At 36.3% G+C, this 14,423-nt stretch overlaps 1 protein-coding gene across 1 annotated transcript in view; it reads right to left on the reverse strand.

Annotated features, from left to right (window-relative positions):
• COL12A1 (collagen type XII alpha 1 chain) overlaps positions 1-14,423 on the reverse strand; it is a 155,637-nt gene that overhangs the window by 27,502 nt on the left and 113,712 nt on the right. The window contains exons 44-51 of the mRNA XM_043999289.1: positions 13,655-13,794; positions 10,412-10,535; positions 10,064-10,207; positions 6,838-7,002; positions 5,202-5,240; positions 4,782-4,920; positions 3,082-3,224; positions 2,681-2,790 (exon numbers count right to left, since the gene is read on the reverse strand). Coding sequence (XP_043855224.1) covers positions 2,681-2,790; positions 3,082-3,224; positions 4,782-4,920; positions 5,202-5,240; positions 6,838-7,002; positions 10,064-10,207; positions 10,412-10,535; positions 13,655-13,794 — 1,004 coding nt within the window. The remainder of the gene's footprint in view (positions 1-2,680; positions 2,791-3,081; positions 3,225-4,781; positions 4,921-5,201; positions 5,241-6,837; positions 7,003-10,063; positions 10,208-10,411; positions 10,536-13,654; positions 13,795-14,423) is intronic.

A 14,423-nucleotide genomic window follows, 5' to 3' on the forward strand; every position in this document is an offset into this window, starting at 1 on the left:
TATAAATCTGCCTAGTTCATAACTGGATCAGAAAGGGATTGATATTTAACCTCTGTAATGTTCCTCATCAAATCTACCCTGTGGTACAGTGGAAGGAAAGTTGAACTGGGAGTCAGAAGCTCAGAATTCAAATCCTACCTCTGAGACATAGAACGACAGAATGAACCTCTGTGGGTTCTGTTTTCTCATCATAAAATTAGAGCATGGAAACAAATGGCCTTGCATATGACTGTAATCAAGACAGATTATGAAGAACAATCCAAGAAACTGCTGCAACTAATGGGAAACTTCTGATTCTAGGTCCATGATTTTATTCATTAATAATGCAACTCAGAGAATACCCAGTGAGGATCAGCTAGGTGGTACAGCAGATAGAACACCAGCTTTGGATTCTGGAGGACCTGAGTTCAAATCTGACCTCAGATACTTACTGGCTATGTGACCCTGTAAAAGTCACTCAACCCCAATTGCCTTTAAAAAAAGAAAGAAAGAATATCCAATGAATCATACATACATTGTCTAAGCAAAAAAGTGGAGGACTACAGAAATAGGTTATTACCTATGATGTCAGAGGAGGTCCCTATAGAAATCATTTTTGACCTGCTTTTCTTTTTTAAAAAATGAGGGCTCAGTTCTTGATACTTGGCAATGGGAGAATCAATATCCAAGAATAACTGTGTTGCAAAAACTAAAGGTATCAAAAAACTTATTAAAAATAAAGGAGGGGCAGCTAGGTGGCGCAGTGGATAAGGCACCGGCCCTGGATTCAGGAGTACCTGAGTTCAAATCCGGCCTCGAACACTTGACTTACTAGCTGTGTGACCCTGGGCAAGTCACTTAACCCCCACTGCCCCACAAAAACAAAAAAAAAAAAACAAAAAAAAATAAAGGAAACTCAAAATTAATTAATTTAGTTTGATTCCTCCTTGATTTCCCTTTACTCTGCTATGTTCCTCATGTCTTTAATCCCTGTATACAAAGTTTTCTCAAACAAATGTTAAAAAATGTTTTTGTCTTTCTCATTAACAATTGATGAAATTGTAATTGCATATTTAGTCATGTTGCTATATTTTTATTTATTATTAACAATTCATTTTATGCCCTTTTTAATAATTTCTGAACACATATTACCAAAAAAAAAAAAACAACAACTGACCAAGCTTTGTGTCCTGCCAATATAAAAAATCACCTATAAAAACTTTAGTTTCTGTCACTATAGGCCTCTCTGAAATAACAGTAATATTGTCTTTGTGATCTAAAATTAAATAAGGCATGTGGATATAACATAAAAATTTCTATTCCATAAGAACCACAAGCTAAGCAATAACCTTGCCTTTAAATATCCAGTACTTAATTATGAGTAGATTACAATCTTATCAAATGTCTAGAATAAGTACGGTTAGGAAAACATAGTTTTAAAAAGTTCATCTCAGAAAGATACACAAATATAAGTTTAATGGATACATCCAAGTGCCAAATGGTTTCTTATGAAATTTGCCAGGTTCAACATCTTTTACCAAGGGCAGCTCTGCTAAATCCAACAGCAAATGCCAAAATAAAATGTTCTTCTCTGGCAAGGTATTAGCAGAACTTGGCTTTACTATGAGGGCCAGTTAGTTGCTGAATAGATAGAAAAGCAGAAAGACCCAGTATAGATACTTATAGTCATAGACTTTCCCCCTTAATTAACTTTTGGGTCCTTCATAATGAGTAGTCCTTATTGTATGCAGAGGATTCTTTGAACATCACTGAAAGGGATCCAAGAATCTGATTCAAAAGATAGAGAGAGGGTGAGAGACTGAAAGAGAGGGAGAGGGAAGGGATAGAGAGACAGAGACAGATTCTGGGGAAAGAAAAGAACAAAAAGCAAGATTCCCTCTTGAGAGTAGAGGAGTAAGAAGTGCCCAAATCTCTAAAGGAAGGTGCTTCAGTTTTCACTCTGGAATCACATTTTGACTAGAAATAGCAAATATTTTATGGATGAGAATCATTCTGTACAGCATACTTTAGGAATTTTATACAGCTAGTGAAACAGGAGGTATTCCCATTTACTTCAGAGTGTGGATAGGCGTCATAAAAAATGACAGATTCCTTATTCATTTTTTATTTTCATTTCTAAATATTCCCAAATTCCATGCACTTCATTTTTCATTACTCATGTCTATACTACGCAAATCTAACAAATCCTCTCCTCTACTCTGTGACTATGTACCGAAAAACTTTAGATTGCTGATTTGAACTACCAAACATAGAGAAGTAAACACCCTCAGAGCATTAGACAAAATACTTCTGTGTGGTTATCAGTTCTGCTGTCATATAAACTGAGCACTGACATAGCTGAAAGAACTATTGTGTTTCTGGGGGGAAAACATTTCTTATTCAAAATTTTTGCTTTTATATTTATTAATGTTTCTTTGGATTGACTGAAAAATGTCCAATCTATATTTCACAGACATTTGTCACCTTTTTATAAATGGGAAAAAAGCAGACTACTGTGTTTTTAAATTTTTTAAGGTCAATAGTCCAAGGAAAAGAGATGCTTGCTCCAGATTTAGACATAGCTATAGTTCTGCCAACCCAACATGAGCAACCATGAAATTCCCCAAAAAAAGGAATAAGGTACATTTGTAAGTCACATTCTCTTCTGCAAAATAATACTTATGTAACCTTAAATGTTTACCTTGTGAAAACTTCCATAAAACAGTGTCTTCACTTCATCCGTGTCAAAGGTTACTGTCTGACCCTCACCCTTCATATCTTTGTTAAAGAATGACAACGTCTTGCTGGAAGCTGTAGTCAACACAAAATTGAGTGTTAAAAAGATTTGCCCATCATGAAATCAACTAAGCACATAAATAAGAATACTTTATTGAGATTTAGCAAAATCATAATTGCTAGAAGCAGTTCAAACCCTGCATTGGTTTGAAATGATGTTTAAATTCTCTTGATATTGTACATTTTCAAAACTTTACATGTGAAGTCATGTCAAATGAAATCATGTACCAGTTGAAAAAAAAAGTAAACTATAAACAACTTAAAATCTAATTCGTGGGTTTTATTATTAAGCTAAATCTTTCTTACGATCTGCAACCACTCCAACTTGAGGCTTGTAGTCTCTGTCTGTTATTTGCCAAATTGCAAATGGATCACTGGGGCTTTCTGGAAGAAGTCGGAATAACAGTATAATTGTGTATGATGGGGGTAAGCCATCTGGATGTAGGTCTCTGTTAAATAAACAACAAAGCATCTCTTACTAAACAATTAGATGCAAATTTTTAAGGAAGGGAAGGGAAGGGAAGGGAAGGGAAGGGAAGGGAAGGGAAGGGAAGGGAAGGGAAGGGAAGGGAAGGGAAGGGAAGGGAAGGGAAGTGAAGGGAAGGGAAGGGAAGGGAAAGGAAGGGAAGTGAAGGGAAGAAGAAGTGGGAATGAGAAACTCTTTAATAACTGGACTAATTTGGCTGGTACTCAGGACAAATAAAAATTATAGAAATGCTGTTCTACGCAAAGTAACATCATAATGAATTGCCAGCACAATTGTTTTCAAGGTGGTTTTATAGAGAATTCAATCACAGACCAAGGACTTCACATGCAATGTAGCAGAGTAAATAGAAGGGTGCACTTGGAATCCTGCCTCAGACATTCATTAACTGTGTGACGCTGAGCAAGTAACCTTGGACTTCAAGAACTATTAAACCAATCAAGTCATTTTAAAGATGAGGAAATTAAGGTCTGAGGAAGTGACTTTCCTTTGACCTTGACCACAGTCCAACAAGTTAATCCATGTAGCTCTGTGATAAAAGAGGAATTTGGTGGTACTGAGGCATAATGATGCTATTGCCATTTTCCCTAAGAAAATTAGCTCAAGTTTTAGCACATAAATTTGTCATCAGCATTCCTGGTGAGTTTTAAATTTCATATTTCATTTTCTACCTAGGTCCCAAAATTTAAAAAGTTCTATTTCTTCTTGTTCTGTCCTCTCCCTGAAATGCCAAGCATGCATTCCTTCAACATGAAAAACTTTTCATTTTAACAAATAGGAAACATCTATTTCTGGTGGTGGTCATGTTAGCCAGGTGCAAGTTTTCATCAAGTAAAATAACAAAATTCAGGGCTAACCAACCAATTGCTACAATTGTGTCCAACAGAAACTAACCACAGTCTGTAAGTTCATGGAAGGCCTAGCTACCACATCCCCTATTCCTTTGGCAAGCTAAGATACTAAAAAGAAAGAATCACCTCATGTTAGTTGCTGGAAAAAATTAATTGAGCCTGGTATGCTATGGTGATGATAAAACTACTCTTCCTGCTATAACTACCTCTCATCTAACCTATTCAGCCTAAATTAAGAAAGGCTGACCCTCACACTAGCTAGTCTTAAATTTTATAGGATCACCAACTGAGTGGCAAGGAAGAAGGCCTGAGCTTTGAGGGTGAGCTGAAACTGAACTAGAAGGATAAGGAGGCTCAGTCTTGATGCCAAAACCACAAAGAAGTAATCAAAATGGAAAAGACCCTCCAACAAACTCTCAGCGGGGACACAAGGTCACCATGTCTACACAGGAAGAGGACAAACCATAACAAACTTGCACAAGCTCTTTGTAACTCACAGAGTTTGTTAGACTTTAGTAAGTCATAGGTCAGGATCATGTAGGCCTCAGGAAAGAGTGGATGGCTTAGAATTTGGGGCCTTAGTTTCCAAGAAACGTGAAGAAACCTTTCCTTCAATTTCCTCTCTCACCCCCACCTCCCCCCTCAAAAAATTCCATCACTGTCAAACTCACACTGTAGGCTGGTTTACAAAGGCATTCTTTTGGAGCCTATATGCTGTATAGCTGGGAAAAGACCCAGACTCCAGGGATACTCCTGGCACAGTTGCAAAGTTCTTCTCTGTTAAATTATAGGCCTCCAACATCTTGAAACCTTTACATGAGATAAGAAAAAAATTACTGAAATATTTATAAATATACTTTCTATTTTCAGAGTTAAATCCCCAAATACTAAAATGACAAAGGAAGGTCTCTAGATATTTATACAGAATTTCTTCAAAGTATTTCTAATAAACTATGGACAAAAACCACATCAGAATTAAAGGCATAGAGGGTATGAGCATCAACTGAAGGAATTCACCTACTTTGACAGATCATCAATGTAAATGTCTAAATGATTACCCCAAGTCAGAAAATGTCAATGTAAGTTCTTACCTGGTGAAGTATATCCATCCAAATAAATAAGAGGGCAACCTGAAATAAATTATAATATCTCTAATTATTATTAAATATATGTATTTAAGCTATGGCAAAAAATGTACATGCCCACATGTAGTCAATAACTATTAAAGTTATACATGAGACACCTGCCACACACTTGTCAAAATAGTAGCTAGATGTCAGCAACTTAGCCTGTTCATGTCTTATGAATTTCCTTATCCTTGTGGATAAATTCCAATATTGGAAAATATTTTCCTAATGTCTCATTTGACAGTCATTTAATTATATTCTTAATTTTCACAGAACAGAGAAGCCTAGTTAACAGAAACATCTGAGACCATCTAGTTCAGAATCCTCATTGTACAGACCAGGAAACTAAGGCCCAGAGAGAATGTAACTTGTCAAGTTCAAATAGGTAGCATTTAGCAGTGCTGCAAGTCTGATCCAGGATTCAGAAAGAACTACATCATGCCCAGCCCTTGCCCTCAGGAGATTTCTTTAAATGAAGTAAATTATGACTCTTCTAGAAAGTTTTTAAGGTTTGTGGAATATAGATGAGGAGAAGCAAGGTTTTCCTCCCTCCCCTCCTCAAAATGATCTCGTTTAGGTAGTTTTAAAAGGGTTCTGGAGAGATGTGCATGAGAATCTGAATTCTAAGGGTCTTTAGAGCCCATGACCTCCCCAGTCCTCTCCATCAAGTGCACTTCTGAGACTGTGGCCCCAGCCAGATTCAGTTATTTCCGGGTTGTGAAAGGAATGTTGTTCTACTGTGGTTGATGGAGGAAAAAAAAAAAAGAAAAACCTAAAACCAGGATGGGCTGATGATATGAGTTTCTTCAGGCCCTGGTGACCCAAGATCTGATGTTGATATATAAGGATTTAACTTACTGAGAATCCAATTCTACAGAAGTAATTTTGAAATTGGGGGTACCTAGGTAGATAAAGCAATGGCCCTGAATTCAGTAGGACCTGAGTTCAAATCTGACCTCAGGCACTTGACACTAGCTGTGTGACCCTGGCAAAGTCACTTAACCCTCATTGCACCACAAAAAAAAGCAGGTCTTTGATTCTTAAGGATATCTTAAATTTTAAAAGGTTTCAAGATCTTAATTTACAAAAAGCAAGCATCATCGACAGAGTGTGTTTCCATTGCCCCTGGATTCATAAATGAGGTTGTTTATCAATTACTCTCTCTTGAAAGTAAAATTATATGTTGGTATAGACAAAAATCATGCATATTTATCTCTAATGGGAAAACCATTTTTCTCAAAGAAATATCTATATATACATATAAATATACACATATAAATATAGTATTGAGCCACAGATGAAATATTCAAAAATCACAGGATGTATGGTGGGAAAAGGATAGAAAGAACTTTTTTCCATTAAAGGATGATTGCATCTTCAAAGCTAAAAATGACCTTTTGACAAACACATATTTAGCATGATCTCAATTAGGAAAAAATGATTCACTGGAAATAGAAAAAACATACATTTTTCCAAAAATCTACTTATTCACCCTGAGATTATAAATATTATCAGGATTCCTTTTGTAAAATAAAACCACTGTACTTCTGAAAAATATTATTGGACTTGAAATACATTCTCTACACTGGCTATTACTTACTTGAAGTGGCAGTTTCACAAACAAAAGTTATTAGGTTGTCTTCAATCTTCTCAAAAGATTCAAAGTCGTCCACAATAAAAACATGGCGTTCACTTGGTTTGCTGGCAATGTTTGCAAGTTCATTATAATCCACATCAGCTACACCAACTACAAAGACACTGAAACCTGAAGAAAGAGAATATACTCACTGCATTAAGATTTAGCTGATTTAGCTTTTATAGTTAGAAGGCTTCCTGATGAAAAAAAATACCATCTTTACTCTGTACTTAATGAGCCATTAAATGTGAAATAAACTTTTTAAAAAGTAATTTGTCGGAGGTGACAGCTAGGTGGCACAGTGGATAGAGCACTGGCCCTGGATTAAGGAGGACCTAAGTTCAAATCCAGCCTCAGACACTTGACATTTACTAGCTGTGTGACCCTGGGCAAGTCACTTAACCCTCACTGCCCTGCAAAAAAAAATAAAGTAATATGTCAGAGGGGGCAGCTAGGTGGCACAGTGGATAAAGCACCAACCCTGGATTCAGGAGTACCTGAGTTCAAATCTGTCCTCAGACACTTGACACTTACTAGCTGTGTGACCCTGGGCAAGTCACTTAAGCCCCATTGCCCCCAAAAAAAAAAAAGTAATATGTCATTTGCATATATTCCTATTAGCTAGTTCCCAATATTTCATTCATTGGGTTTCTTAAACCTAGAAGCTAACAATTAACTTGGGAAGTTTTTATTTCCAAGAAATGCTCAATATAATATAGATTTTCTTCTATAAACACATTGTTCAATGCATATGAGATTTTACAACCATTATAAGAATATTTCATATTTTATATAAAATCTAGAGCATGTTATGACTCAGACACCAAGAATCAGTTCTTTTTAAGTCTTAGATTATATGAAATTAATTTTCCCAACTTTTGGTTTTCCTCAGGCTCAAGAGTAGGATTTGGCTACCTTTGGAATGGAATGAAATGGAATGACTCCACTTGCTATAAACTTTCTTTTATTTAGGCTAATGCAAAAAAAAGAAAAGAAAAAAAAGAAATGGCTTTCATTCAAAAAAAAAAACAGAATGAATTTCACATCAGGAAACAGCCACATGTGAAAGAGCCAACCAAATAAGTTGTGGAATAATTTATGACCAGCAATAAAATTATATTCATCTGAAAGAAATAAAAATGTTTCCAAAGGGTAGTCACCAGCTTCAGTAAATACTAAAAGATGATATGAGAAGAAATCCCACTAATGAAAAAAGTATGTATTGTATTCTTAGGATAACCTAGGTAATACCTGATTCCAAACCAAATTTTGCAGAAGTTGTTCATGTGTTTAGATGTGAAATTTTAAATGATATATCATTTTCAAGGTGTGCCACACTAGTGCCATGATACACAAATTTTCCCATTTTACCACAGTAGAGAGTGTAAATGGGTCTATTAAAGGGCTTTCCTAATTTTTTTAGTAAAAGTCCTATAATATCTATAATATAGTCTTGCAGCATGGAGCATGAGGGCATCATGTTAGGAATGGTCAGGACTATACAACTGGCTGTCATAGTCTGCCCCAGTGTTCTCTTCCTTGAGACCTCATTGTTATTTCTTGGTGAGGAATCTTCCAGTGAATTTTGTTAATTCACTCTACAACTGCAGAGAGGCAAGATACATCACACACACACACACACACACACACACACACACACACACACACATGCGCGCGCGCCTGCTGAGGGCTTCTACATTCCTCACCTTGTCAAGCATTACTTATTTCTGAGGGGGAGGGGCTAAAGGTGCTTGTAGGGTGGTCAGAACATTATTTTTTGTGACTTTTCACCCACTCCAAAAATTGTGGGATTCTTATTTGATACAGCATTATATGCAAGGAATGCATTTTATCATTTATGAATAATGTTGGGGGGGGAAATATATCAACAACTAAACACTAGCCAAAATTAGGGCATGTTCATTCTCCACCAGAGGCCTTCTGTGTGTTGCATGAAGGCACAGAGGGGAAGTTGTGTTTGTTCACAAAGGCCATACTAGTAGGGAACAAACTCTGATAAGCACTAACTAATTAGAAAAATCTTTAGAATGAACCTGTAGAGGAATTGTCATCTTAACTAGGACCAAAAACTATGGTTCAAGAGGATGGCACCAGAAGAATGCTGGTCATTTGATGTTGATTTGGATTTGTTTGTTTTAATTACAATAATTTATGAAATCATTTGCTAAGGCATGAAAGGACCATGAGTAGCACCAGTAGGGAGAAGACCAACATGGATGAATCACTGAAGTAGCAACAAGTGGGCAGAGTGAAATGTGAAGAGTGGAATGTTTTCATTGGTCTGGATCCATGATTTCCTCAGCGAGAGGCATGCAGTATAGAAACTTCCTCTACTGAAGCAGATCAGAAACTTCTCTGTATCATATAGTTCTTAACCTGGGATTCATGAACTTGTTTGTTTGCCTTAATATTTTGATAAGTGTTTCAATATTGGTTTCCTTTGTAACCTATATGTTTATTGAATTTAAAGACACCATTCTGAGAAGGGGTTCAAAGTCTCCACCAGACTGCCCAAGGGGTCATGGCCATTAAAAGGGTTATCAACTCCTGTTCTAAAACTATAATATTATAACTAGAGAGTCAAGTGGAGCTATCTTTGTGAGAATAGTTCCCCAAAGGAAATTGATTTTTTTTTTAATTTAGCATTTCTTTCAATTATTTAAAAACATTATTCTAAGGACAGGTCAATAAGCTTCACTAGACTGCCAGAGGAGTCTGTGACATACAGAATGTTAAGAATCCCTATCTTAGGGGCAGCAAGGTGGTTCAGTGAATAGAGTACCAGCCCTGGAGTCAGGAGGACCTGAGTTCAAATCCAGCCTCAGACACTAAACACTTACTAGCTGTGTGGCCCTGGGCAAGTCACTTAACCCCAATTGCCTCACCAAAAAAGAAAAAAAAAGAATCCCTATCTTAGAGAGTGTCCTGAGACACTGAACAATTAAGTGGCTTGTCCATGGCCATATAGCCAATCCATATACAACCCAATTCCTCTTAAATACAGACTAGGCCTTCTATCCACTATGCCACCCTACCTCTCAAAGTGAAACACACAATGAAAGACATGCATTTAAGTCTTTTTTTAATATTATGTGTACTTAAATGATTAAAATCTTTAAGAAAAGCATTAAAAGGAAAGAAAATGTACCACATGATCACATTTACTTACCTGATTGTTGTATGACCAAAGCAGCCTTCTTGACCTCATCCTGTGACCGACCATCTGTAACCACCACAAGTACCTTAGGGACAGCTTTTCTCATCCCACTTTCCCAAGTCAAGACCTTCTCCTTGATAAATGTCAAAGCTTTGCCTGAAAATTTTAACATGAAATTACTATCAATAACTAGATCTCTCCCCACTACTTTTCCCCTCCCAAAAAAATAACCCACTGCACAGCTACAAAAAACAGCTATTCAATAACAAGGTAAATATTGGGGTAAATGCAAAAAAAGGAATCAATATGTCATTTTGAGTGTACTGTCATTAAAAAGTAATGTGAATTAGCCAAAGGTACCTGTTCTTGTATTTCCACCTCTGTACCGAATATTTTGAAGAGCCCCAAGTGCCTGAGCCTTGTCAGCATAGGTATTTAATTTGAACTCAGATTTTACCTCATCACTGTACTGGACAAATGAAACCTGAAAGAAAGTACGATTTCACCATGAGTCTTCCTTTCTTCTTTTTGCATCTTCAAGTAATCCCAGCAATAATTCTTAATGAATCTACATATTCTACCTGATAGCATAAAATAAATGAAATGTCATTTTGCTAGTTGTGCTTTCTAAATTCTATCACTTCTTAAGTCAGAATTGCACAGAGGGCAAGAGCCTGAATTTGGAGTCAGAAGATCTTTCACTATGTGACCTTGGGCAAGACATTTGACTTCTCTAGGCCTCAGTTTCTTTTTTGTAAAATGAAAGGATTTAAAGTGATGAACCCTAGGGTCCCTTCCATCTCATAGACCCCACAACTTCTACGGTTCCATGCAGCTGTAAATATATGGTCCTATTCAGTAGAATTCATAGAGTAGAATTCTTCTTTCCTCTCCAGGCTGTACTCCTGACTCTCCATAGGACTTTCTTTTCCATGCCATGTAAATTTCTTAACCTTGAAAGTTCACTGCACTCCAAGAATACTTTTCACATTAGAAGTTCCCTCTAACCAAGCCTGTAGTCTTTCCCTCTGATTGTCTGTTTCCTCCCAGAACCTCTATTTTAAGAAGGAAACCCAGACCAACCTTGTCTTCTTTCCTTTCCAGACTTCATACATCCCTGACTCTCCATGGGACTTTGTCTACCATACCAACTCTATGAATAACTTAATCTCCACTCATCCCCTTTTCAGCTCCCTTTTATGTGTTGTCTTTAACTGTTCAAATGTATGCCTCTTGAGGACAGGGACCATCTTTCTTTTTGCTTGCATTTGTACTCTCAGAGCTTAGTATAATGCCTGGCACTTAATAAATGCTTGTTGACTTGTTGAATAGTAATAATTATATAACTAATTCCTATGAATAATGATGAGATGGTGCTAATATTTTGCTTCTGCATAGTACCTTTCTATGAGAACATATTCATTTATATATAGGTATATGTACACATATATGTATGTGTATATATACATATATAGGTATTACACATGTGTATACATATATATCTCCTCTTTTTAAGTCCATGGAAGCAGCTGTTGTTATCAAATATTGCCCCATCCTCTCTGTAGATGAGAAACACTAAAATCCTTTGATGTAAAAGGATATGTTCAAAGTCATAACTTAGAAATGAGAAAGTTGATTGTAATTCAAATGACCTGACTCCCAACTCCAGGGCTCAATCTGCTGAACTATGGCCCTCCATCACACTGATATAAAACTATAATTCTAAGTGTGGTCATACTGAACACTCATTGATTTTTTTTTTGCTTACAGGCAAGTATGCAACCTTTAAGAAGACATTCTGAAAAGACTGAACAAATATGGCCTACAATTAGCACACAAAGTTATGATTACAACTATTATTATTTCTATTTTTGAGACTTTTATACACTTGGTAACATTTGATGTCTTTTGGCTTCATTTCTCATAAGATTATATAAGGAGTTAACTGCTATGAAAGAAGGGACTAAGACATGTGTATGTCAGATCAAATTCTCCTGTTTTTTTAGGAAATGGAGATACTAGCATATTTACCTCTTTGTTTATTTTTGGTCAGATGGGAAAAGAAGTTAGCATCCCAAGGGATTAAGTAGTAATATGAGCAGAACACCCAAAACCCACTATGCCATCACGATGAAGCTTCCAGGTTGGCTGAGAAGAAGTAGAGAACTGGAAGACTGTACTAGTGAGCTCAATCCAGAGTGGCCCAGGAGGATAAATTTCAAAATTTGTAATTTGTCATGGAAGTATACTGAAGGTGAGGCCAACACACTTCCAAATATCTTGACCTGTTCTATTATTTATGAATTTCCATGTTCTCTTTTCCTTTATAAATCCAAGAAAACACATTCACATGGTTTGGAATGCATGGAGATAGGTGGTAGGAATCAAAGAAAGAATAGACACCAGGCCACAATAGTTACAGAGGCAACAAAAACTGAAAGAAGATAGATAATTTGAGTCCAGGTAAAGGCTCAGAAGCCTTGAGACCTAGAAGTTTAAAAGGTCATCAAAGGTAAATAGTCTTGCTTCCAATGGCAAGGTCCCCTGGATCTAATATTGAAGGAGGAGCTAATGCCCTAGAAGTTGATTCAAATAAGCAAGGCTTAAGGTCCAGAGCTGCACCCTTGACATTCTGTCCTCTAAAAAATGAACTTGGTTATGAATTTGTTTACAAAAATATCTGTGGCTTTTGTCAAATTTTTATAATGACCCTTAGTAACCACAATGAAGAAAAACAGACTGCCAAAATTTGAAAGGAAATGAATACAGAGTGGGGAGGTAGAGAGGAAGGAATGAAGAAAAACAATAAATTCTTTAAAAATCTTTCTTGCTATAGAGAAAAGGAGCTCTATTCTATCAATTCCATGGGGTATAAGAATTTTCATAATTACTTAAATGTAATTATAGAACAGTTTAATTTATGTCTACACTAGTAAATGATTGAATTAAGTATTTATCAATGCAAAGTAACTAGAAGTTTTCAATTTAACAAACAAAACAAATACTTCAAGGAAACAGTGATTATCTGAAATGAACTCTTGAACCAATTATGACCGAAGATGTTAGTATGGTTCCAGAGACTGAATCTTTAACCTAAGTGGTAGAATGCTAATACTCTTGAAAAACCTATTTGATATTTCTTATATGGTAGGACATGCTAGAGTTAGGTATTCTAAGTAGGAAGTTGAGATTGGAAGTCTCATTGGTTCTCCAATACATCCTCTAGCCCAGGGCTTCTTAAACTTTTTCCACTCGTGACCTCTTTTCACCCAAGAAATTTTTATGCAACCCTGGGTATATAGATATACAAAAAAGGTATACAGAACCTTTTACTGTTGCCAAAATTTTCATGATCCCCACAGTCAATTATGTGACCCCATATGGAGTCACAACCCACAGTTTAAGAAGCTTTGCTCTAGCCAAGCAGAATCGTTCAAATTCTATGTGTGAGAACAGGCCACGGCAAAAAATAAAGTCAAAACAAAGCATATCTTGGAAAGCTATTTTCTTTAAAAATTATACATTTTTTAAAAGATGATAGTGACATATTAAGGAATGAGGGTTCATCAAAATAAAATCACAAATGCCTATAGAATTACTTACCTGAATTCCAGCAGGACTTATTTGGTCAAAGGCTCCCACAGTGTTGAAGATAAATTTTACAACTTTATTGAAATTATCATCACCAATACTCCAAGAGGCATCAGTCAAGAATACAATATCTGCCTTGGCACCTTTGCATACTAGAAAACAAAAGCAACTCTCAGATCTAGTGGAACGTTTCATCCAAATAGAATTACATAATGAAAAAACAAACAGTTTATCTTATCTACATACTATCATTCATATGTTCCCAGACATCTCCCTAAATTACTCTAATATATACATATATGCATACATATACATATATGTATATATATATGCACACATATACATATTGTGTTATATAACTAAGCTATCCTTCCTCAGCAAAGTTCTAAGGTGGGGGCAGCTAGGTGGCACAGTGGATAAAGCACCAGCCCTGGATTCAGGAGGACCTGAGTTCAAATCTGACCTCAGACACTTGACACTAGTTTTGTGGCCCTGGGTGAGTCACTTAACCTTCACTGCCCTGCAAAAAACAAACAAAACACACACACACACACACACACACACACACACACACAGGTTCTAAGGCACAAGAATGGATTCAGATAAGAGGGGGAAATCAGAAGGGAAGTTAAGTGCCTTGAAGCTCAGTCCATTTATGCCTAAAGCATCTATAAAATAAAAGAATTTTGCAAATACTGATTTGACTTTTTTTCTCTTGATTAAGCAACTGGATCCAAAAACAAGGGTGGAAAAAATGTGTTTATTTTTTAATCGCTATGTT

Source organism: Dromiciops gliroides, chromosome 4 (genome assembly GCF_019393635.1).
Source record: "Dromiciops gliroides isolate mDroGli1 chromosome 4, mDroGli1.pri, whole genome shotgun sequence".
Taxonomy (NCBI): Eukaryota; Metazoa; Chordata; class Mammalia; order Microbiotheria; family Microbiotheriidae; genus Dromiciops; species Dromiciops gliroides.